The 21,354-nt window shown below is 57.5% G+C and overlaps 2 protein-coding genes and 1 non-coding gene across 4 annotated transcripts; 1 reads left to right on the top strand and 2 right to left on the bottom strand.

The window, feature by feature from the left end:
• Positions 1 to 1,450: 1,450 nt before the first annotated feature.
• PRMT5 (protein arginine methyltransferase 5) lies at positions 1,451 to 9,264 on the bottom strand. The gene is made up of 17 exons (XM_029078327.2): positions 9,134 to 9,264; positions 7,460 to 7,578; positions 6,763 to 6,848; positions 6,472 to 6,606; positions 5,577 to 5,689; positions 5,422 to 5,471; positions 4,503 to 4,666; positions 3,865 to 4,026; positions 3,669 to 3,746; positions 3,530 to 3,588; positions 3,306 to 3,428; positions 3,045 to 3,220; positions 2,787 to 2,896; positions 2,496 to 2,589; positions 2,275 to 2,391; positions 2,075 to 2,139; positions 1,451 to 1,880 (listed from the first exon to the last, which is right to left on the bottom strand). Exons 1-17 carry the CDS (start codon positions 9,241 to 9,243, stop codon positions 1,728 to 1,730), a joined length of 1,914 nt encoding a protein of 637 aa, XP_028934160.1. The 5' UTR covers positions 9,244 to 9,264; the 3' UTR covers positions 1,451 to 1,727.
• Positions 9,265 to 9,551: 287 nt separating this feature from the next.
• Positions 9,552 to 9,624, top strand: TRNAR-ACG. The gene has a single exon. It is a non-coding gene; the product is annotated as a tRNA-Arg (tRNA).
• Positions 9,625 to 11,996: 2,372 nt separating this feature from the next.
• Positions 11,997 to 21,028, bottom strand: HAUS4 (HAUS augmin like complex subunit 4). Of its 2 annotated transcripts, none has more exons than XM_029077218.2 (10): positions 20,916 to 21,028; positions 19,705 to 19,783; positions 19,228 to 19,370; positions 18,990 to 19,121; positions 17,773 to 17,913; positions 16,794 to 16,890; positions 15,887 to 16,032; positions 14,229 to 14,359; positions 12,911 to 12,979; positions 11,997 to 12,376 (listed from the first exon to the last, which is right to left on the bottom strand). In XM_029077218.2, exons 2-10 carry the CDS (start codon positions 19,757 to 19,759, stop codon positions 12,193 to 12,195), a joined length of 1,098 nt encoding a protein of 365 aa, XP_028933051.1. In that variant the 5' UTR covers positions 19,760 to 19,783; positions 20,916 to 21,028; the 3' UTR covers positions 11,997 to 12,192. The 2 variants fall into 2 exon arrangements, with proteins under 2 accessions (XP_028933051.1, XP_028933052.1); XM_029077219.2 differs by lacking the exon at positions 20,916 to 21,028 and adding an exon at positions 20,026 to 20,044.
• Positions 21,029 to 21,354: the final 326 nt, after the last annotated feature.

A 21,354-nucleotide genomic window follows, 5' to 3' on the forward strand; every position in this document is an offset into this window, starting at 1 on the left:
CTGTTCATTCATTCAATAGTATTTATTGGGCGCTTACTATGTGCAGAGCACTGTAGTAAGCGCTTCTACGTGGGGCTTACTATCTTAATCCCCACTTCACAGATGAGGTAAATGAGGCACAGAGAAGTGACTTTCATTCAATCGTATGGAGCGCTTACTGTGTGCAGAACACTGTACTAAGTGCTTGGAATATACAATTGCCCGAGGTCACACAATTGCCCGAGGTCCCGGGGCCCTGGAAACGCCAGGGCACAGCTTGACCTCAAGAGGCACAGGGAACCTGTGGCAGAACCACTTCCCGGCCTCCAGTTTCAGCGTTCGGACCTTCGGAGAGGAAAGACTTAGCGCAATGCCTGGCACAGAATAAGTGCTTAATAAATAGCATCATTAGTATCATGGAAGACCCCCCCCCCAGTCGGAGTGGAGCAGATGTTTGGGCTACAGAAGGGAGGCTGAAGTCAGGGGGTCCTCACCCCCTTAGGTTAGAGGTGGTTTGGGAAATTCACCCCACCCTCAACCCCACATTGCCTTCCCCTTTCGACTGTAAGCTCATTAGGAACGCATTTGCTAATTCTGCTGTATTTTACTCTCCCAAGTGCTTAGTACAGGGCTCAATAAATATCACTGACTGATTAGTTGATGTGCCACAGCCCCCGCCGAGATTGACACTTGCCCTGAAATGCAGGGGAGAAAGGACGCCTGGGGACTCACCCCCCCGCCTCCCAGTTGCATTTAAGAGAAACCGATGGAAAGAGCGCCGGCCGGGGAGTCGGAGGACCTGGCTTCTAATCCGGGCTCCGCCTGACCTTGGGCGAGTCATTTCTACGTGCCTCGCTTTCCTCATCCGTAAAATGGGGTTTAAATGTGGGCCGCGGACTGTGCCCGACGCCTTGATCTTATATCTCGTACCCCAGCATTTAGCACAGCGCCTGGCACCTAATGAACCCTTAAACGCCACAATTATTATTTACAAACCTATCTTTATTTTCCCCTGCCTATAATTTATTCTGAGTCCGTCCTGTCCTGGCGAACAGGGGTCCTATCTACTAATCAATCAACCGATGGTATCGACCGAGCGCTTAGAGTGCAGGGCCCGCACCGAGCGCCAGGGAGAGTAAAATGCCACAAAATTTGCAGGCACATGCCGCGCTCGGTGCGATCTGACTGTTCAGTACAGTGCTCCTCTGCCTGGAGTCAGTGCTCAGTCCTTACTCTCCAAGGGCCACAGAACCCGGTGGCTTCTGAGGCTGCGAGGACCCGTGACATCCCAAAGCGAAATCCACACTCGCTTTATTGCGACCCCCGAAGGGGGACGCAACTCAGAGGCGGACCCCGAGGGCAGGGGAGAAGGTGAGGTTCAGCACGGCTCTCCTGGGATCTCGTCCTTGGCCAGCGGTGCCCGAGGCCTGTGCCGATCGGAGGTGGGAATCAGACAAGGACAAGACGGGGGTGGAAGGGAGCTTCGCTTTATTGGTCTTTCCCGGGGCCCGGAGCGGTACCACGAGAGGAAGGCCGGAGCGGGGCGAGCTGAGTTCGCTCAGTCCAGGTTGGCTCGGCTCCGGGCCCCGGCTCCCCCTGCCCCGGGGCCGGGCCCAGCGGGGAGCAGTCTTGGCCGCGGAAGGAAAGTTGGCCCGTACGGTCCGCTCGGGGCGGCCTGGACTCTCCCCATCTCTCATCCCTAAGCGAGGGGCCGTGGGGAAAGGCGAGGTCCCAGTCTCCGGGTCGGGCTAGAGGCCGATGGTGTAGGAACGCCCCGTGGGGTTGTGGATGGCGGAGCAGATGGGCGCGGTCACGGCCCACTCGTACCACACCTTCTTGGCGTTGCTGCATCGCCAGAAGCGCACGCAGATGGTCTGGCCCTCTTGCACCGTGATGGGTTGCTGCCGGGACAGAAGCCGGCTGGGGTCGGTGGGAGGGAGGGGTAGCCACCCGCTTGAGAGAAGGCGCGGGGGCGGGGGGCAGCGCCCAGGTGGCACCCAGCTCAGGACCGGGAAGGGGAAGGGGTCGGTCTCCCGGTGGAGGAAGGAGTTTGGCTCACCACCCCCGGGTCTGCAGACCCCCGCCGGGGACTCACCTTGATGGGGAAGAGGATGGGAAACCAGGAGAACATGCCTGGTGAGTGTGTCTCGGGGCGGATGCCTGAGGAAAGAGGAAATTGAGGCTCCCGGACCCACCCCGGGACCGAGGCTCCCCCCGGATGCCCAGCCCTCGGAGCCCCAGCCGGCCCCGGGCCACCCCGCAACCTCTCTCTCTCCCCCGGCCCCGGGCGCTCACTCAGGGTGATGTCCCGGTACAGCACGGTCTCGAAGTAGCCGGCGAAGCCGTGCAGGACCGTGTTCACCTCCACGGGATACTCCAGGGTCTGGTAGCGGTTGTTGTCGATCACGGGGTCTGTCGGGCAGAGGGGCAGGGGATTCAGGACGCTCGGCCGGGGGCTCCGGCGGGCGGATAGGACACGGCGAGCCGGGAGAGGAAGCCCCCCCCCGGAGACCCACCTCGGTTCGGGTGACTGAACGTGAAGCAGGGCTTCGGCTCGGCCAGCTGGTGGAAGTTGTGGAGCCGGACCACGTAGGGCATCTCAAACTGGGCCTGGGGGCGGCGGGAGAGCCGGGGCTGGAGAGCGGGGAGGGGGCCCGCTTCCCCAGGGTGGAGGGGGAGGGATGCTGTCCCCAGACCGCTGTCCCCGTCACCCCCTCAGCCCCCTCCCCGTGGGAAGACAAGGAGCTGCCCGGTCCCTGAAGCGGGGAGCACAGGGGGGCGGGGGAACGGAGGGGCGCGCTCCTCACCTCGGGGTCTCGGTCCTTCTCCCGACAGGCCCGGACCTCGTTGTAAAGCTTGGAGGAAGAGATGGGAGCCAAGAAGGAGGTGTACTCCCCGGGGATGCTCACCCCATCATCTGCGGCAAGAAGGGCCACTGAGTCCGGGGGGAGGGGGCTGAGGGGACGGGGGAGTGCTGAGGGCCCCAGGTCCTCCAGGCCCTCAACGGCGGGGACGGCGGCACCCGCCCCTGGGTTGGTTCCCTCCCTCTGTCCCTTGGCGGGCACCTTTCAGGAAGTGCTGGGCCCCATCCAGGCACTCAGGAGACAGCTCGTTGTCGGCGAAGGAGCCCAGGAGCTCGCTGACGATGATGTCCGCCTTCTCGGGGGCCGCCCACTCCCTCATGTCGGACGACACCACCGTCACCTGGCTGCCCCACTCCTCGAACTGCCAGTTCTCCAGCCTGCACGGGGCACAGGGGGCGGTGGAGGGGGCGGGCGGGTGGGCGGGGCGTTCCCGGCCGGGGAAGGGCGGGCGGGGGCACTCACGTCACCACGGCGTTGGGGTTCTTCTCCACGGCGTACAGCTTGACCCGCCGGTCGGCCTGCTTGGCGGCTCGGAGGGAGGCGTTTACCAGGGGGCCCCGGCCGGCGCCCAGCACCATCAACACCCTACGGCGAGCAGGTGGGGAGAAGGGGGAGGGGGTCAGCGGCGGCGGCGGGCTGGCCGGAGGCGAAGGAGACCGGGAGGGGCGGGGGACGGCGGCACTCACTGCACGTTGGTGTCCTTCTCCTCCTCGGGCACCCGGTCCAGCAGGCACTTGTAGATAGCCTGTGGCGGGCGAGAGCGGGCCCGTTCAGAGGGGACCCCGGCCCCACTCCCTCCCCGGCCTCCCCGGCCCCCTTGCCCACCTGCTGGTACTGGGAATACTTGATGGGGTCTTTCTCGAACACCTCGTACGTCTGAGACTCTAGGTTGTCCATCAGCGGCTACGGGAGCGAGGGGCGGACGGGAAGCCGAATCAGAACATTTCCCGGGAAGCGGGTGTCCTGGGCTTCCCCCGAGCCCCCAGGCCAGGCTACGGTCCCCTGCCGCCGGGCTCCTCACCTGCAGCGGGGACTGCAGATAGTCCTCGTAGCCCTTGGCGAACAGCTCGTAGGCATTGGGGGGCGGGCGGTTCTGGCTCAGGTACTCCAGGTACTGCAGGTAGGAGCAGAACTCCTTCTCGGAATGGTGGTTAGCGCCCGTGATGATGAACTGCACCTCCAGCTGCCGGGGAATGGAGGAGTCAGGCCACACTGGCCCCCCGCCTTCAGAGCCCTCCCGTCTCCCACGCCGGACCTTTGGGCTCGTCTCGGTACATCCACATCTGTAATTTATTTACATTAACGTTCGTCTCTCCCTCTAGGCGGTAAGCTCACTGTGAGTCTCCCCGTCTAGGCAGTAAGCTCACTGTGGGCACGCACCGTGACTTGTTATATCGGGCTCTCTCAAGCGCTCTGCACACAGTTAGCGCTCAATAAACACGACCGACATCGCAGACGGCCTCGGGGCCCCACCCGGGTCTGGCGAACCCCGCTCTACCGCTTCAGGCACGGAGGGCGTCTCGGGGACGGACCCAAAGTCGGCAGACCCCCTCTCCCCGCCCCCCCCCAGCTCCTCTGCCCTCGCTTCCGGGGGAAGAACGTCACGAGATCAGGGAAAGGGGAAGACAATCCCCCAACTCTCCCCGTCCCTCCACCCACCTTGAGGAGACGGAAGATGAGCTTCTGGTGCATCTTGGAGAGGACCGGGAATCCCTTCTTGTTGGTCAGGAAGATGCTGGTGGGCAGAATGGCCGCTTTGATAGGCTCCCCGAGCCAGCGGTCGATGACGTGACTGGACGGAAGGTCAGGGCCGACCTCAATAGCTACGGCCGAGGAGAGGAAGGCCCCCGTTAACCCTAAGACCGGTCCGTCGGGACGGCGGGGGGAAGGGCTCAGGGGCTCCCCTGCGGGAATTCTGCTGCTCCCCGAAGCCGAGCCCGGGGCGGGGCCGGATCCCGGAGCCGACGCTTTCTCGGTTCAATCTGGGGAGGGGTTGGTTCGAGGAAAAGCCGGAAAGCTCTGCTTTTGGGGTCCCCCACCTCCATCCTGTCCCCACCCCGAGTCACCCCAAGGATTGCCAGAATGCCAACACCAGCTCCTGGAGAGGGGAAAGCAGGGAAGGTGGCAGGAGGGGAGCTTGTTGTGGACAGGAATGTGTCTGTTGTTATACTGTACTCTCCCAAGCGCTCGGTATGGTGCTTTGCCCACAGGAAGCGCTCAATAAATACTACTGAATGAATGAACGAGAGAAGCGGCAGCGTGGCCTAGAGGAAAGAGCACGAGCCTGGGGGTCAGAGGACCTGGGTTCTAATCCCGGGCCTGCCACTCGTCTGCAAGTCACTTCCCGTCTCTCTATCTCAGTTTCCTCATCTGTAGAATGGGGATTAACCCTGGGAGCCCCACGTGGGACGTGGACCGTGTCCGACCTGATTATCGTGCATCAACCCCGGTATTTAGTACACTGCCTGGTACACAGTAAGCGCTTAACAAATACCATTTAAAAAACTCAAAAACCCACACCGAGAGGAGACAGAGAGGGAGAGGTTAGAGACCCCCTCCATGGGGACCCCACGCTCACCCACTGCAATCCGCTTGCTGTAGTCACACAGGGTCCGGAAACTGTGCCACCTGTCCGGAGCCAAGCACAGGGCGCGGCCGTCAATCCCGCCGGTGCCCGTCCCCCGCCGCGGGCCCGCCCCCGCTTCCTGCCCCTCTGCAGCCCGGCCGCCGTACCACATCCAGGTCTTCTCTTCCCCGGCGCACTCGTCCGTCCGCGTCGCCGGCTCGTTCTCGATGATGTCGTCCCGCAGGTCTTCGGCCGCCATCAGGGGCACCCGCATCCAGAACTGCAGGGGGAAGGTCCCAGGATCCCGCCTAAACCCCCTCCCTCCCGCCCGCCCCCCGGCTGGTCGGAACCGGACCCCCGGGGCAGGGCCGGCTGCCCCTTTCACGACCGACGCTCCCTCCGAGGTCGGTGGCCCACGCGTAGGGGTCAGAGGGCACACAAACACGTCTCTCCTACTGTCGGTCAGGCCGCTCTGCCTCCGATTACGGGCAAGGGGTCGGGGCTGCCCCAGAGGGGATGTAACATGTCATTTCCTTCTTCGTTATCCCCCAGACCTTTAGTATAGCACACCACACCAAGGAGGTGCTCAATAAATGCAGCCGGGATACCATTTACGGGCAGGGACTGCATCTTGGGCTTCTGCTACGCTTTCCCAAGTGCTTGGCACAGAATGGTGGAGCCACGGGTGCTCAATAAATACGGGCAAGGAACGCGTCTACCGCCTCTGCTGGATTGTATTGTCCCAAGCTCTTATTACAGCAGACGCTCAGTAAATACCATCGATGATGACAATAATGACGAAAATACCCCTACTGCCAATAATGCCATTACTTGTTTTTATCACAGCCAAGTAGAGTCCCAAGGCCACAGAAGGAGCTTACTGAACGTACTCGGTGATGCGGCCCACGGGTTCCGCTCCAAAGAGAACTAAGGCAGCGGCTCAGCTCCACGCGCCTCGGCAGCCGCGAGAGGCTGGGGCAGCCTCGGGTTCGGGACCACCCGGCCGGCCCGGGGGTGATGCCCCCTGGGCCCGGGAGAAAGAGGAGAGTCCCAGTGGCCTACCATGGAAGAGTGGTGGCCAGTGTGGATGTGATTGGTCAGGACCCTGGCCAGGTTAGTGTTGTCCTCCTGGTTGAGAGGTAGCAGGATAGCGGGGAGCCCCAGATACGCCCCGAAATTCAGCTCCTGGAGCATGGCCTGGAACAGAGACCCAGAAGAACGGGTGAGCAGCCATTTGGGAGATCTGAGCTTCCCCACCCCCAGCGGCCCCCAGCCCTCTCCCCAACCCGGGGGGGGGGGGGGGGGGGGCCGAAGGGAAGGCGGGACGCGGGGCGGAGAAGCAAGCCCCCTTACCGCCTCCGAGTTCCTGCGGATCTTCTCCACCTTGGAGTCGGGGCGGATCCAGGGCGAGAGCTTCCCCACGATCAACGTGTTCCAATCTGCGATTCCCCATCCCAGAGGAGACACAGGCCGGACAAGCCCCCTGAGACTCGTTCCTCCCGCGGCTCAGATTCCCCGGGGTTGGTGGGGAGCGGCAGGCGGAGCGGGAGGGCCGAGGAGGCCCTCTCCCGGCATTGCCCCGGACACGGGTGGGATTAACCGAGAAGCCCAGCCTGAAGGTACCACGGGACCGGGGGCTTGGACGTTGAGGGAGCCAGGGCCACCGGAAGGTGTACATGCCGCTATGTGTAGTGGATAGAGCACGGGCCCCGGAGTCGGAAGGTCATGGGTTCGAATCCCGGCCCCGCCACATATCTCCTGTGTGACCTTGGGCAACTCACTTCACTTCTCTGGGCCTCAGTTTCCTCATCTGTAAAATGGGGATTGAGACTATGAGCCCCATGTGGGACAGGGACTGTGTCCAACCCGATCTGCTCGGATCCGCCCCAACGCTTAGTACAGTGCCTGGCACATAATACGCGCTTAAGACCCTTATTGTTATGGTATTAAGCAGAGGAGAGAAGGGAAGAATCTGGGGCTGGAGGAGGGCTGGCGGGAAGGGGCAAAGAATTCTCCCAGACGCCCGAGAGCCCGGCGAGATGATTCCTACCCCGTCCGGAGAGCAGCAGATCGGATCGGGTCTGGGGTCCGCAGCGGATCTTGGCGGGCTCCTGGGTGAACTCCCTCTTGAAGCGAGGGTGGAAGACAGGCATACAGAGGAAGTCGAAGCTGAGACACGGATAAAGCTGGGTTACGGGGAGCAGAGACCCCAGGTTCGGGCCATCCAACTCGGACCCATCCTGCCCCCTACTAGACATGGTTCTCTTCGGGTGTCACCGTCCATCACCTCCCCTGGTTGGGGTAGGAAGCGCTGCCCCCTCCCCCCTTCCACTTCCCCATGGCCCCCCCAAGCTGGGGAGAACGAGGACGGGGGAGAATGGAAAGGGAGGAATATCTTGGAAAGGAGAAGCAGCATGGTCTAGTGGCAAGAGCTCGGGTTTGGGAGTCAGAGGATGTGGGTTCTAATCCCAGCTCCTCCACTTGTTTGACCTTGGCCGAGTCACTTCTCTGAGCCTCGGTTGCCTCATCTGGAAAATGGGGACTAAGACTGTGAGCCCCGTGTTGGACCACCTGATTACCCCCTATCTACCACAATGCTTGATACATAGTAAGTGCTTAACAGACTATAATTATGAAATACAATCAGATTTTTTGGGGGAGGGGGGTTCCCTCTGCTGGGTACCCCCCTCCCCCCGGCCCTAGGACATTTTTCTCCAGGCCAAGCCTGCAATTTGGCAACAGAAGTGTCCATTCCAAGCGCTTAGTACAGCGCTCTGCACATAGTACGCGCTCAATAAATTGAGAAGCAGCGTGGCTCGGTGGAAAGAGCCCGGGCTGGGGAGTCAGAGGTCACGGGTTCGAATTCCGGCTCTGCCACTTGTCAGCTGGGTGACTGTGGGCAAGTCACGTCACTTCTCGGTGCCTCAGTGACCTCATCTGTCAAATGGGGATGGAGACTTGTGAGCCTCACGTGGGACCATCTGATGACCCTGTATCTCCCCCAGCGCTTAGAACAGTGCTCGGCCCATAGTAAGCGCTTAACAAATACCAACATTATTATTATTATTATTAATAAACACGATTGAATGAAGCCCCACCCCTTGCCGCACAATGGTCTCCCCCAGACTTTGGCTCACTTCCCATCCCCCTTTGCGCGGGGCGGGAAGTGGGCCCTTCTCGGCCTAGAGTTTATTCTTCTTCAGTATGAGCCGCATTGATCGAGGGCTTCCGGTGGGCAGAGCACTGTGCTAAGCGCTGTACCACCTGCTCTGCACTGAGCTTGTCCAACTCAGCCGTAAAGCGGGGCTGAAGACTGGGCGCCTCACGGGGGATCACCTGATGACCCTGTACCTCCCCCAGCGCTTAGCACAGTGCTCTGCACCAAGTAAGCGCTTAACAAATACCAACATTATTATTATTATCGTCCACGCCCCCCCCCCCCGCGCCTTAATGGTCTCTCCCCCCGCCTCAGGAGCCTCGTTTTCGGCCCCCCCCCGGGGAGGAATGGTCTCTCCCACTCCGTCCCTCAGGAGCCTCGTTTTCGCCCCCCCCCCGGGGAGGAATGGTCTCTCCCACCCCGTCCCTCAGGAGCCTCGTTTTCGGCGCCCCCCCCCCTCTGGGGAGGAATGGTCTCTCCCGCTCCCCCCCCCCCCCCCCCCCCCCGCGGGAGTTTCGGAGCCGTTTCCCCCCCGCCCCCTCGGAAGGGGGTCTCCGGGCTCCTCACCCCTGCTTGGCCACCGCCCCCAAGGTATCGGCCACTTCGGGGACGCAGTTGAGGTCCCGCCCGCTGGACACGCGGCTCCCGCCGGCTCCCCCGACCGCCACCGCCGCCATCTTTCCCCTCACGCCGGCCACGCCGGGACCCCCTCGACCCGAAGCAGCCAATCACAGCCGGGGACGGAGCCGGGTTTCCCTCGGGGCGGGGGAGGGGGGAGTTGCCTTAGCAACCGAGCCAGGGGGCGGGCTCGGGACAAAGCCTCTCCTCCAATCGTGTTGGGGCGAGTCGAGGGATTAGCCAATCCGAGGGCTTCTTGGATGAGGGGCCTAGTGACGTAGTGGGCGAGGAACGGCTAAACTACACATCCCAGAAGGCAGTGGGGCCCAGACATAAGAGTTTCTTCCGAGGATGCTTGGGCATCCCCGGGCCAGTGGCGCAATGGATAACGCGTCTGACTACGGATCAGAAGATTCCAGGTTCGACTCCTGGCTGGCTCGGCGTGGGGAAATTTAATTTTTTATTAAAAATATGGAGTCTCTCCCGACCCCCCCCCCCTTTATCACCTCTCCATCACGCCTCTCACGTTTGTGCTCGACACAAGCAGTGGTTCCTACCTACAACTCATAAAATATAAACCGAAAACCTCAGCAACTGATTTTGACCCCAGAGATCTTGGGACTCACAGGATGTGGGTCAGAGGGATCTGGGTTCTAATCCCGACTCTGCCACTTGTCTGCTGTGTGATCCGGGGCAAGTCACTTCACTTCTCTGGGCCTCAGTGACCTCATCTGTAAAATGAGGATTAAGCCTGTGAGCCCCACGTGGGACAACCTGATTACCTTGTACCTACCCCTTCCCCTCAGCACCTTTGCTCATTTGTATATATTATTTATTTGCCCTATTTATCTTGTTAATGAGGTGTCCATCCCCTTGATTCTGTTTATCCTGATGATGTTGTCTTGTTTTTGTCCATCTGTCTCCCCCGTTTAGACTGTGAGCCCGTCATTAGGCAGGGCTGGCCTCTATCTGTTGCCGAATTGTCCATTCCAAGCGCCTAGTACAGTGCTCTGCACATAGTAAGCGCTCAATAAAGACTATTGAATGAATGAATGAATGAATACCCCAGCACTTGGAACAGTGCTTGGCCCATAGTAAGTGCTTAACAATTACCATCATGGTCAACATCACTTTGGAGGCCAGAATGGCATAAAAAGACCATTTGGATCCATCTCGATGCATTGAGTTGCTGAATTTGAGGCCGTTGTTAAGGGTGGCTCTGGGCCTGCCAAGAATCCATCCATCTGCCTATTGAATTTTCCCCTATTTGGAGTTGGAAATGGAGGACTAGAATTCTAGAATCTTATGGTTTGGCAACATCTGTCCCCTCCCTGCCCCACTCCCACACACACACACACTCTGTCACTCACTTTCCTGCTGGCATTTAACCTTCCTGAATGTTGTCTTCATTTCATCTCTCTCCTCCACCTCCCCCCAAATCCAGACTTCACCCTCACCCACTTAGAGCAACCCTGTTGGCCAAATTTGCTGTGCGACCTTAACTTCTGGGCCTCAGTTACCTCATCTGTAAAATGGGGATTAAAACTGTGAGCCCCTTGAGATAGAGTTCAATCTGATTATCCTGCACCTATTCCAGTGTTTAGTACAGTGCCTTATACATAGTAAGGACTTATCAAATATCATTAAAAAAAAATCTGCTAAAGTCACCAGCCCCCAGATCTCCTCTCTTTGCTGGGCTCCTCCCTGGAAACTCTTCTTCTTCTTCCTTAGACAGTGAGCGCAAAATGGCATAGAGACTGTGCCTGACCTCCTTATTTTCTATCAACCCCAAGGCTTATTCAGTGGTCGGCACATATAAGTGCTTAACAAATACAGAACTATTATTTTGGCATAGTGGCTAGAGCATGGAGCTGTGAGGTAGGTCATGGGTTCTAATTCCAGCTCTACTTGTCCCCTACTCATCTTTTTGTCCTGATGTTGTCATACTTTGTTTCATCTCTCCTTGACTCTGTCATCAATCCACTCTCCCTCAAATATTTAAGGGCAGGGACCACGTCTAATTCCCACTTGTATTATTTCCCAGAGCCTACCAGTGCTGTGCTCACGGTAAATGCTAAATACTGTTCATTTCTGTACCTATCTGTAATTTATCGATTTATATAAGTGCCCATCTCTCCCTCTTGACTGGAGGCTTGCTGTGGGCCGGGAATGTGTCTGTTATATTGCACTCTCCCAAACACTTAGTACAGTACTCTGAACACAGTAAGTGCTCAATAAATACGATTGTCTGCCTGAGCCCTTCCAGCTCCCCATAGCTCTCTGACTCACCGCCTTAATCCCCATTTTACAGATGAAGTAACTGAGGCCCAGAGAAGTGAAGTGACTTGCCCAAGGTGACACAGCAGACAAGTGGCTCCCATTACCACAAGGAGCATGGCCTAATGGATAGATCCTGGGCCTGGGAGTGAGAAGGACTTGGGCTCTAAACCCAGCTTCGCCACTTGCCTGCTGGGGGACCCTGGGCAAGTCACTTCCCTTCTCTGGGCCTCAGTTCCTTCATCTGTAAAATGGAGATGGAAGCTGACGGAAACTGAGTCCAGCCTGATTAGCTTCTATCTTCCCCAGTTTTTAGTAAAGCGCCCAGCCCACAGCGAGGGCTTAATCTGTAATTTATATTAATATCTGTCTCCACCTCAAAATGGAAAGTTTGCTGTGGGCGGGGAATGTGTCTGTTATAGTGTACTCTCTCACCTGCTTAGTATAGTGCTCTGCACACAGTAAACGCTCAGTATATATGATTGACTGATGGAGACTGGTTCTGTTGGCCAAAAAAGAGTCTGCTCCCCACTGCTGAAGGTCACCCCCACTTTATTTGAGACAAAGTCTGGCAGCAGGGAGGGGCAGGGATGAGAGGGACAGGGAGGAGAGAGGCACCGGCCTCCAACTCCCCCGGGGAAGTGAGGGGAGCAAAATCCGCGTGGGTCCTGCTCTTTGCCGCCTCCCGGGCGGGGGGCCCTCAGAGAAGCCCCCCTCCCGGGGCCGCCGGCTCAGTGGCAGGACTTGTCGAACTCGCGGATGGCCCAGCGCTTGTTGTCGATCTCCTGCCTCAGCTGGGCGTACTCCTGCACCAGCCCGTCGAACTCAGCGCCCAGCACCTCGTAGGCGCCCAGCAGCCGCCGCGAGTTCTCCAGGTCCTGCTCCTGCGTGCGCGTCGCCTCCTCCAGGCTGTCCCTGCCGGCCGGAGAGGGGAGAAGACATTCACTCATTCATTCATTCGTATTTACTGAGCGCTTACTGTGTGCAGGGCACTGTACTAAGTGCTTGGGAGAGTATAATACAACAATAAACAGATACATTCCCTGCCCACAAGGAGCTTACAGTCTGGGGGGGGGGGGAGACAGACATTAATATAAAAAAATAAATGACAGAGACATAAGTGCTGTGGGGCTGGGGGGGGGGGATGAATAAAGGGAGCAAGTCAGGGTGATGCAGAAGGGAGTGAGAGAAGAGAAAAGGAGAGCTTAGTCAGGGAAGGCCTCTTGGAGGAGATGGGCCTTCAATAAGGCTTGAAGGCGGGGACAGTGATTGTCGGTCAGATATTTGGGAGGGCGTTCCAGGTTGGAAGCGAGACACGAGTGAAAGGTCAGAGGAGAAAACTCAGCGGGGTGGGGAGGGAAGTGGCGGGAGCCTCTCCCTCCGTCCATCGGGCTAGGCAGAGCCCAGGCTCCCGGGTCTCCCGGCCTCCACAGCCATGGCGGCCCTCACCTGATGATGCGGTGAACCTCCACCTTCTCGGCCGGGTAAGTGTCCGAAAGGACCTGGAGCTCCTCCATCCTGAGGGGGAGAAGCAAGGAGCGGCATGGGCCGGGAGTAATCGGGTCGGGGCCGAGGCAGGAACCCGGGGCTGGGCCTCAGGGGACCCGGGTTCTAATCGCAGCTCAGCCACTGGTTTGCTGGGGGACCTCGAGCCAGTCACCTTACCTCTCTGAGCCCCCATTTCCTCATCTGTAACGTGAGGATGGATTACCTGTTTCTCCCTCCCCCTTACACTGGGAGTCCCTTGAAGGACAAGGACTCTATCCGATGTTATTATCCCGATTAGACCGTAAGCCTGTCAAACGGCAGGGACTGTCTCTATCTGTTGCCGGCTTGTTCATCCCAAGCGCTTAGTACAGTGCTCTGCACATAGTAAGCGCTCAATAAATACTATTGAATGAATGAATGAATGAATCTTGTATCTATTCCTGTGCTTAGCTCATAACCGAGTGGATAGAGCCCGGGCCTGGGAGTCAGAGGGACCTGGGTTCTAATCCTGGGTCCATCACTCGTCCACTGTGTGACTTTGGATCGGTCACTTAACTTCTCTGTACCACTGTGACCTCATCTGCAGAATGGGGATTAAGACTGTCAGCCCCATGTGGGACGTGGTATACGTCCAACCTGACTAGCTTGTATCTATCCCAGCACTTAGTACAGTGCCTGGCCTGTAGTAAGCGCTTAATACCATTAAAAAAAAATCTCATCTACCCTCACCTTCTCAATCAGTGGTATTTATCGAGCACTTACTACATATAGACCACTGTTCTAAGCGCTGGAGAGGGCAATACAGTTGGTAGACACAATCTTCACCCTCAAGGATCTAAGTCTAGTGGGAGAGTGGGAAATCAGGGCTGAAGGAATGGGGATTGGTTGCTGGGGGGTGTGGCGGGCAACCTGACCGTCATATGCCTGCTGTGTAACCTTGGGCATGTCATTTCACTCCTCTGTGCCTCGGTTACCTCATCTGGAAAATGGGGATTAAGACTGCGAGCCTCATGTGGGCTGGGGACTGCGTCCAGCATGACTACCTTGTAACTACCTCAGAGTTTAGAACAGTGCTTGGCCCACAGTAAGCGTTTAGCACATACCACAGTTATTCTATTATTATTCATAATACTGGGGGGCGGGGGACGGACAAAGACCTCCACCCAGAAAGTCCCACCAATTTACCACCCATAAAAATTTCCCAAAAGGAGTTGGCCGCAGCCTGGTTATCCAGGTGGGTGGGCGCTGGCTAACCCAGTCCCCGTGGCCCCAGCCTCACCGCAGCTTCAGGATCATGGCTTTACACTTGACCTCCAAGTACTGCGTGTGCTTCCGATCCAGCTCGGCCTGCGTCTCCAGCCGGTGCTCCTGCAAGAGCTTCTGGAGCAGGGCCAGGCAGCGGAGTAGAGCCTGCAGGGATGGGGAGAAGAGGACAGAGGCCGATGGCGGCGGAGTGGGGGAGCCGGGTTGTCCCCCCACTTCCCCCTCACCTCTTGGGGCAGGTGTGAGAAAAGAGAAAGGATCGGAGGTTCCCGGGATGCGCCGCTCCCGCGCCGCTCTCCGGGCAACACACTCAAAAGCAGCGAGGCCTAGTGGCTGGAGCACGGGCCTGGGAGTCAGAAGAACCTGGGTTCTAGTCCCAGCTCCACCAATTGTCTGTGCGGTGACCTTGGGCAAGTCACTTCACTTCTCTGTACTTCAATTACCGTATCTCTAAAATGGGGATTAAGTCTGTGAGGCCCATGTGGGACAAGGACTGGGTCCAACCTGACTAAAAGCACATCTCCAAAAGGCTTTCCCCAACTAAGCCCTCATTTCCAATTCTTCCACACACTCATCTTGCCCTTGTACGTGGATTTCCACCTTTTATTTATTCACCCCTCCCTCAGTCCTACAGCACTTACGTACAAATCTGCATTTATTAATATTAATACCTGTCTACCACTCTAGCTGGGAGCTCATTTTTTTAATGCCATTTGTTAGGCACGTACTATGTGCCAGATACTGGACTAAGTGCTGGTGCAGATGCCAGCTAATCAGGTTGGACACAGTCCCTATCCCATCTAGGGCTCGCAATCTTAACCCTATTTTACAGATGAGGTAAGTGGGGCACAGAAAAATTAAGTGACTTGACCAAGGTCATGCAGCAGACAAGTGGCAGAGCCGGGATTAGAGCCCAGGATCTTCTGACTCTATTCACTAGGCCGTGCTGCTTCTCCATCAAGCTTCCTGTGGGCAGGGAACATATCTACCAACTCTTTTATATTCTACTCTTCCCAACTATTTAGCACAGTGCTCTGCGACAAAGTATGCGCTCAATAAATACAATTGATTAGCTTGTATAATAATAGTAACTGTTATTCGTTAAGCGCTTACTATGTGCCAGGAACTATATTAAGTGCTGGGGTGGATACCAGCAGATGGTGTTAGATGCAGTCCCTGTCCCACATGAGGCTCACAGTCTCAAACCCCATTTTACAGATGAGGCCACTGAGGCACAGAGAAGTGAAGCAACTTGCCCTAAGTCACACAGCAGATGGTAGAGCCAGGACTGAGAACCTTCTGACTCCCAGACCCATGCTCTATCCACAGCACCAGCATTTAATACAATATCTGGAACATAGTAAGCCCTTAACAAATACCGTTAAGAAAAAAAAAGATTCCAGTTCCCCCTGCCCCATTTCCCTGAAAGAGCCCGGGCTTGGGAGTCAGAGATCATGGGTTCTAATCCCGGCTCCGCCACTTATCAGCTTGTGTGACTTTGGGCAAGTCACTTCACTTCTCTGTGCCTCGGTGACCTCATCTGGAAAATGGGGATGAAGACTGTGAGCCCCACGTGGAACAACCTGATTACCATGCATCTACCCCAGCGCTTAGAACAGTGCTTGGCACATAGTAAGCACTTAACAAATACCATAATCATCACCTAACACCCACCTGGGAATAAGTGGCCCTCTGCTTCTCTAGTAGAACTATCTGCTCCTTCTGCTGGCTTCTGGCATCCTGCCTCTGTTGCTTCTCCCCGGTGAGGGTCTCCGCCAGCTTCCAGACCTTTGCTGCCTTCAGGGTGTCCGTGTCGGAGTCTGCAGTGGGGAGGGAGAACCCAGAAATCTCACGAAAAGCCCCAACCCCATCCCCAGAGGTTAGTCAAGGCCTCGGTCAATTCCAGGTTTTGATGAAGGTGTTTATCAAGTGTTGACTACAGGCCAACCCCTGTGCTTGATAATCAGACCCTGTCCCCGTTAGTTTAACTGTTGTTCATTCATTCGATCGTATTTATTGAGCGCTTCCAGTGTGCAGAGCAATGTACTGTAAAATGAGCATTCAAAATCTCTTCTCCCTCCTAGATTGTGAGCCCAGTGTGGGGCAGGGACTGTATCTGACCTGATTATCACGTATCTTCTCCAGCGCATAGAACGGCGATTTTCTTTTCTAATGGTATTTGCTAAACACTTACTATGTGCCAGGCATTCCATTAAGGGCTGGGGCAGATCAATCAGTCGTATTTATTTAGTGCTTACTCTGAGCAGAGCATCATACTAAGCGCTTGGGAGAGTACAATATGACAGAGTTGGTAGACGTGTTCCCTGCCCACGAGTTACAAGTTAATCAGTTTGGACGCAGTCCATTGTCTCCCATCGGGCTCACAGTTTTAATCCTCATTTTACAGATGAGATAACTGAGGCACCTAGAAATAAAGTGACTTGTCCAAGGCCACCCAGCAGACAAGTGGTGGAGCCGGGATTAAGATCCAGGTCCTTCTGACCTCCGTGCTCTAAGCATCGGTAAGCGCTTAACAAATAGCACGATGATGATAATTTTCTCGGGGGTGGGGGGAGACGACCTGAGTTGGGGTCATGGTAGCAGAGCAGAGAGAAGCACTTCTTCTTGAGCCCCTCTTCAACCGCCGGCAGGAGCCGCTCCTGCAGCAAACGAGAGTCCTGCCCGTGCGGAGAAAGAGAAGAGAAAATAGCCAGCGTTAGGACAAGCCTGACCCCCAAACCCGGAGGTGGGGAAGGGGCAGACGCCGGGAGCCGGAAGCAGCACGACTCAGTGGATGGAGCACGGGCCTGGGAGTTAGAAGGACCTGGGTTCTATTCCCGGCTCCACCATCTGTCAGCCGGGTGACCCTGGGCAAGTCGCTTCACTTCTCTGGGCCTCAGTGACCTCATCTGTAAAATGGGGGTTAATGCTGTCAGTGGGACACGGACCATCTCCAACCTGATTTGCTTGTATCTCCCCCAGCGCTTAGAACAGTGCTTGACACATAGTAAGCACTGAATAAAAACCATCATCATCATTTTATTCCCTTTCCTGGGACTTAATCAATCAGGGGTATTTACTGAGTACTTACTCTGTGCAGAGCACTGTACTATACGCTTTTTTATTACATGGTAAATCTGTTAAGCGCTTACTAGGTGTCAGACACCACACTAAGTGCTTGGGGTAGATCTGAGTTGATCGGTCTGGACACGGTCCATGTCCCACATGACACTCACAGTCTAAGTAGAAAGGAGAACAGCTATTGAGCCCCCATTTTACAGATGAGGGAACTGAGATACAGAGAAGGTCAGTGACTTGCCCATGGTCACACAGCTGACAAGTGACTCCCCCTCCAGCCTGTACGCTCACAGGAGGCAGGGAAGGTGTCCACCAATTCTGTTACTCTCTCAAGTAACTCTCCCAAGTAATACTCTCCCAAGCGCTTAGTGCAGTGCTCTGCACACAGTAAGTGCTCAGTAAATACGATTGAGCGACTCATGGGGATAGGCGGCGATGGGGAAGACCGCCGGCCTGCTCTGCTTCCCCTCCTCCCGGCCTACCTCTGCAGGGGGCATCAGGTCCAGCAGATCGGCCTTCTCCAGTCCCAGCGGCGGCGGGGTCTCCTTCTCCGGGCAGAGCGGGGGGTCCAGCAGGTGGGTCAGTTCAGTCACGAGGAGGCGTTGTTCCAGAGTCTCGTGGAACTAGAAAGAGGAAAACCGGGAGGAGCCCGCCATCCCTCCGTCACCGCCATCCGTCCGTCACTCACCACTACTCACGGAGCGCTGGCTGAGCGCAGAGATCGAACCTTTCATTTATTCAGTCGTATTTATGAGCGCTTCCTGTGTATTTTTTGAGCCCTTAGTGCTTGGGAGAGTACAATACGAAAACAGACACGTTCCCTGTCCACCTGGGCCCAGAGGCTCCATCGGCCGTACCTCAGCTCCCTCAAGACCCCCGCCTCGCCCCCTCCTATGATTTTTATCACGGTGGCACTGACCGAGGCTTCCTGAGTGCTGAGGGCTGGAGCAGGCACAAGTTTATGACATTGGACACAATCCTTGTCCCACGTGGGGCCCACAATTCACCTCTCCCCATTTCACAGATGAAGAAGATGAGGTTAAGTGATTTATCCACAGTCACAGCTGAGCAGAGACTCAAACCAGGGTCACCCCACGCTCAGACTCCCGCCCTTTCCACTAGGCCGCACTGAGAAGCAGCACGGCGTAGTGGACAGACCACGGACCTGGGACTCAGAAGGTTAATCTCAGCTCTGCTGCTTATCTGCCATGTGAACTTGGGCAAGGCCCTTCACTTCTCTGGGCCTCAATTTCCTCATCTGTAAAATGGGGACTGAGACTGGGAGCCCCTGGGAGCCCCACGTGGGACAGGGACTGTGTCCAACCTGATTTGCTCGTATCCACCCCAGAGGTTAGTTGAGTGCCTGGCACATCCCCCCGCCTCTAGACTGTGAGCTCGTTGTGGGCAGGGAATGTCACTGTTTATTGTTGTATTGTACTTTCCCAAGCGCTTAGTACAGTGCTCTGCACACAGTAAGCGCTTAATACGATTGAACAAAGAGTGATTAACAAATACCATGATTTTTATTATTCTCCTCACCCTTTCCCCTCAAGTTCTTGGCAACTGGCCTGGCTGACCCTCTTTTCATCCAAAGAATGTCCCCACCATATTCATCCCCTCCCGGCCCCCTCCTCCTCCTCCTCCTCCGGTCCTTCCTCCCCCATCCCGCCCCGGTCCCCCGAGGTTCTCCGGTCAGCACCTTCCTGTCTTCCGGCGTCAGATTGGCGTCCCTCGCTCTGACATAATAATCCACCAGCATCTCCTGAATGACTCTATGCAGGACCTCCGACCTCAGCCACATGGTCTTCTGGAGCCGGACATCCTTCCAGGCCTGGAAGACAGAGCGGGGCCGGGGGAGGTGGAGGGCGGCCGTGAGGGGCCCCCTGCCCCTCGTGGCCCACCCGGACCCCTCCCTTGCCCCCGGCCCCGCCCCCGACCTGGGCTTGCTCCTCAGCCAGGGCGTTGCTCAGGCCGGTCCCGTCCAGGCGCTGCGCGAGGCTCAGCAGCAGCTTGGCGAAGTGAGGGTTGTGCAGGAGGTCCTCCTCTCCAATCTGGCAGGGCGGCAGCTGGTGCCCGCATACTGGCCCCGGACGCCCCAAGAGAGACAGGGGGAGCAGCTGCTACCGTGGGAGTCCTCGGGTGCCCGAGGGGAGAGGGGGGAGCAGCTACCTCCACGGGGGCTCATGAGGGGAAAGAGGGGAAGCAGCCAGCCCCACAGGGGTTCTTTGGGGGGATGGGGGGCACAGACTCCAGAGGTCTCTCCAGTGCCCAAGGGGAAGCGGGGAGAGCAACCGCTTCCATAGGGGCTCACTGGGTGGGAGGGGGAGGTGGGTAGTCCCAGGGACCCAGGTCTGGTGACCCCCCAATATTCCCCAGCGTCCCCGCTCCCCCCGCTGCGACCTGCTGATCCTCACCCTTCTGGAGCAGCTCCAGCCCCTCAACAGGGGAGCAGAAATCTCCGGATGCCATCGCCGCCCGTCCCCTGGCTGCCCGCTGCGGAGAACCAGCCCATCGAGACAGCCGTTGAAGGGACGGAAGCAAGAAGGGCCAACCCTCACCCCTCACCCCTCCTTGGCTACGGTGGGGGGACGGGACGAGGCTCTCTGGAGAAGCCGATTAGACTCCCCAGGCCCGTGCTCTTCCTACTAGGCCACCACGCTACTTCTCGCTCCTTACCCCCCCGTCTCAATTTACCATCTGAGAAAGAGAACCACGGATTTTGTCCCCAGACACACCTGGACCGCTTTCTGGCTCTCCCATACAGCTCTCTATGGGTGGAGCACCTTGGATGCCAGCTACTTGATAAAATACAAATTGGAACAACACCTCTTCAGCTAAAAGTTTGACTTTTAACAACGTAAAGATTAGCAGACGTTTATCGAGCACTTGCAGAGACGGCAAGAGCACTGAGGTTGAGGATTAGATCAAAATCCCCATCCTCAAAATGTCATCTCTTCTCTCCTTCTCAGAGAGGAACCACAGTTAATAATAATAACAATAATAGTAACAACGGTGTTCGTTACGACGTGCCAGGCATTGTTCTAAGCGCTGGGGCAGATAGAAGATAATTGGGTTGGGTACAGCCCACGTCCCACATAGGGCTCACAGTCTTAATCCTCATTTGTCAGATGAGGGAACCGAGACACAGAGAAGTTAAGTGACTTGTCCAAGGTCACACAGCAGACAAGTGGCAGAGCCCAGGGACCCGCCCTCCGTCCCTCGAGTGCAGACAGGGGGCTGGACCGGATGGCTTGTTTCCCCCCTGCTCTCCATCCCTAGAGTGGAGGCAGGGGGCTGGACCGGATGGCTTCTCTCCCCCTGCCCTCCAACCTAGAGTGGAGGCAGGGGGCTGGCCCGGATGGCTTGTTTCCCCCGCCCTCCGGGCCTAGAGTGGAGGCAGGGGACTGGCCCGGATGGCTTGCTTCCCCTTGCTGGAGGGCAGGGGACTGGCCCGGGTGGCTTGCTTCCCCCTGCCCTCCAACCTCAAGTGGAGGCAGGGGACTGGCCCTGACGGCTTGGTTTCCCCCTGCCCTCCGGGCCTAGAGTGGAGGCAGGGGACTGGCCCGGATGGCTCGCTTCCCCCACCCCGGGCCCGGGGGCCCTCCCTCCGGGGCCGGCAGCAAACCTGGGGCCGGCGTGGAGGCGGCGATCGGTGCGGGACGTTGAGGCTGGAGCGGGGGCCGGCGGCCCGTTGTTTTGGCCGCCCAGGAAGGCGCTCCGGCCGAGCCGGCCCCGCCCCCCCACCCGGGGCTCACGTGGGCTCCCGCTCGGGCCCCGCCCCCCACCCGGGCTCACGTGGCCGCCCGGCAGGGCCCCGCCCCCCATCATCATCATCATCATCATCATCCTCATCATCATCCTCATCATCATCGATTGATTGATCTGATACAACAGAGGTGAATGGCTGGAGTGGTTTGGAGGGAGTTACTGGCCCAGGAGGGACATAGTTATTAGCCCAGGATGGAGACAGTTCCTGGTCAGGTTTACTGGCCCGGGATGGACAGGGTTACTGGCCCGGGATGGACAGGGTTACTGGCCCGGGATGGACAAGGTTACTGGCCCGG

This window comes from Ornithorhynchus anatinus, chromosome 13 (assembly GCF_004115215.2).
Source record: "Ornithorhynchus anatinus isolate Pmale09 chromosome 13, mOrnAna1.pri.v4, whole genome shotgun sequence".
Classification (NCBI taxonomy): Eukaryota; Metazoa; Chordata; class Mammalia; order Monotremata; family Ornithorhynchidae; genus Ornithorhynchus; species Ornithorhynchus anatinus.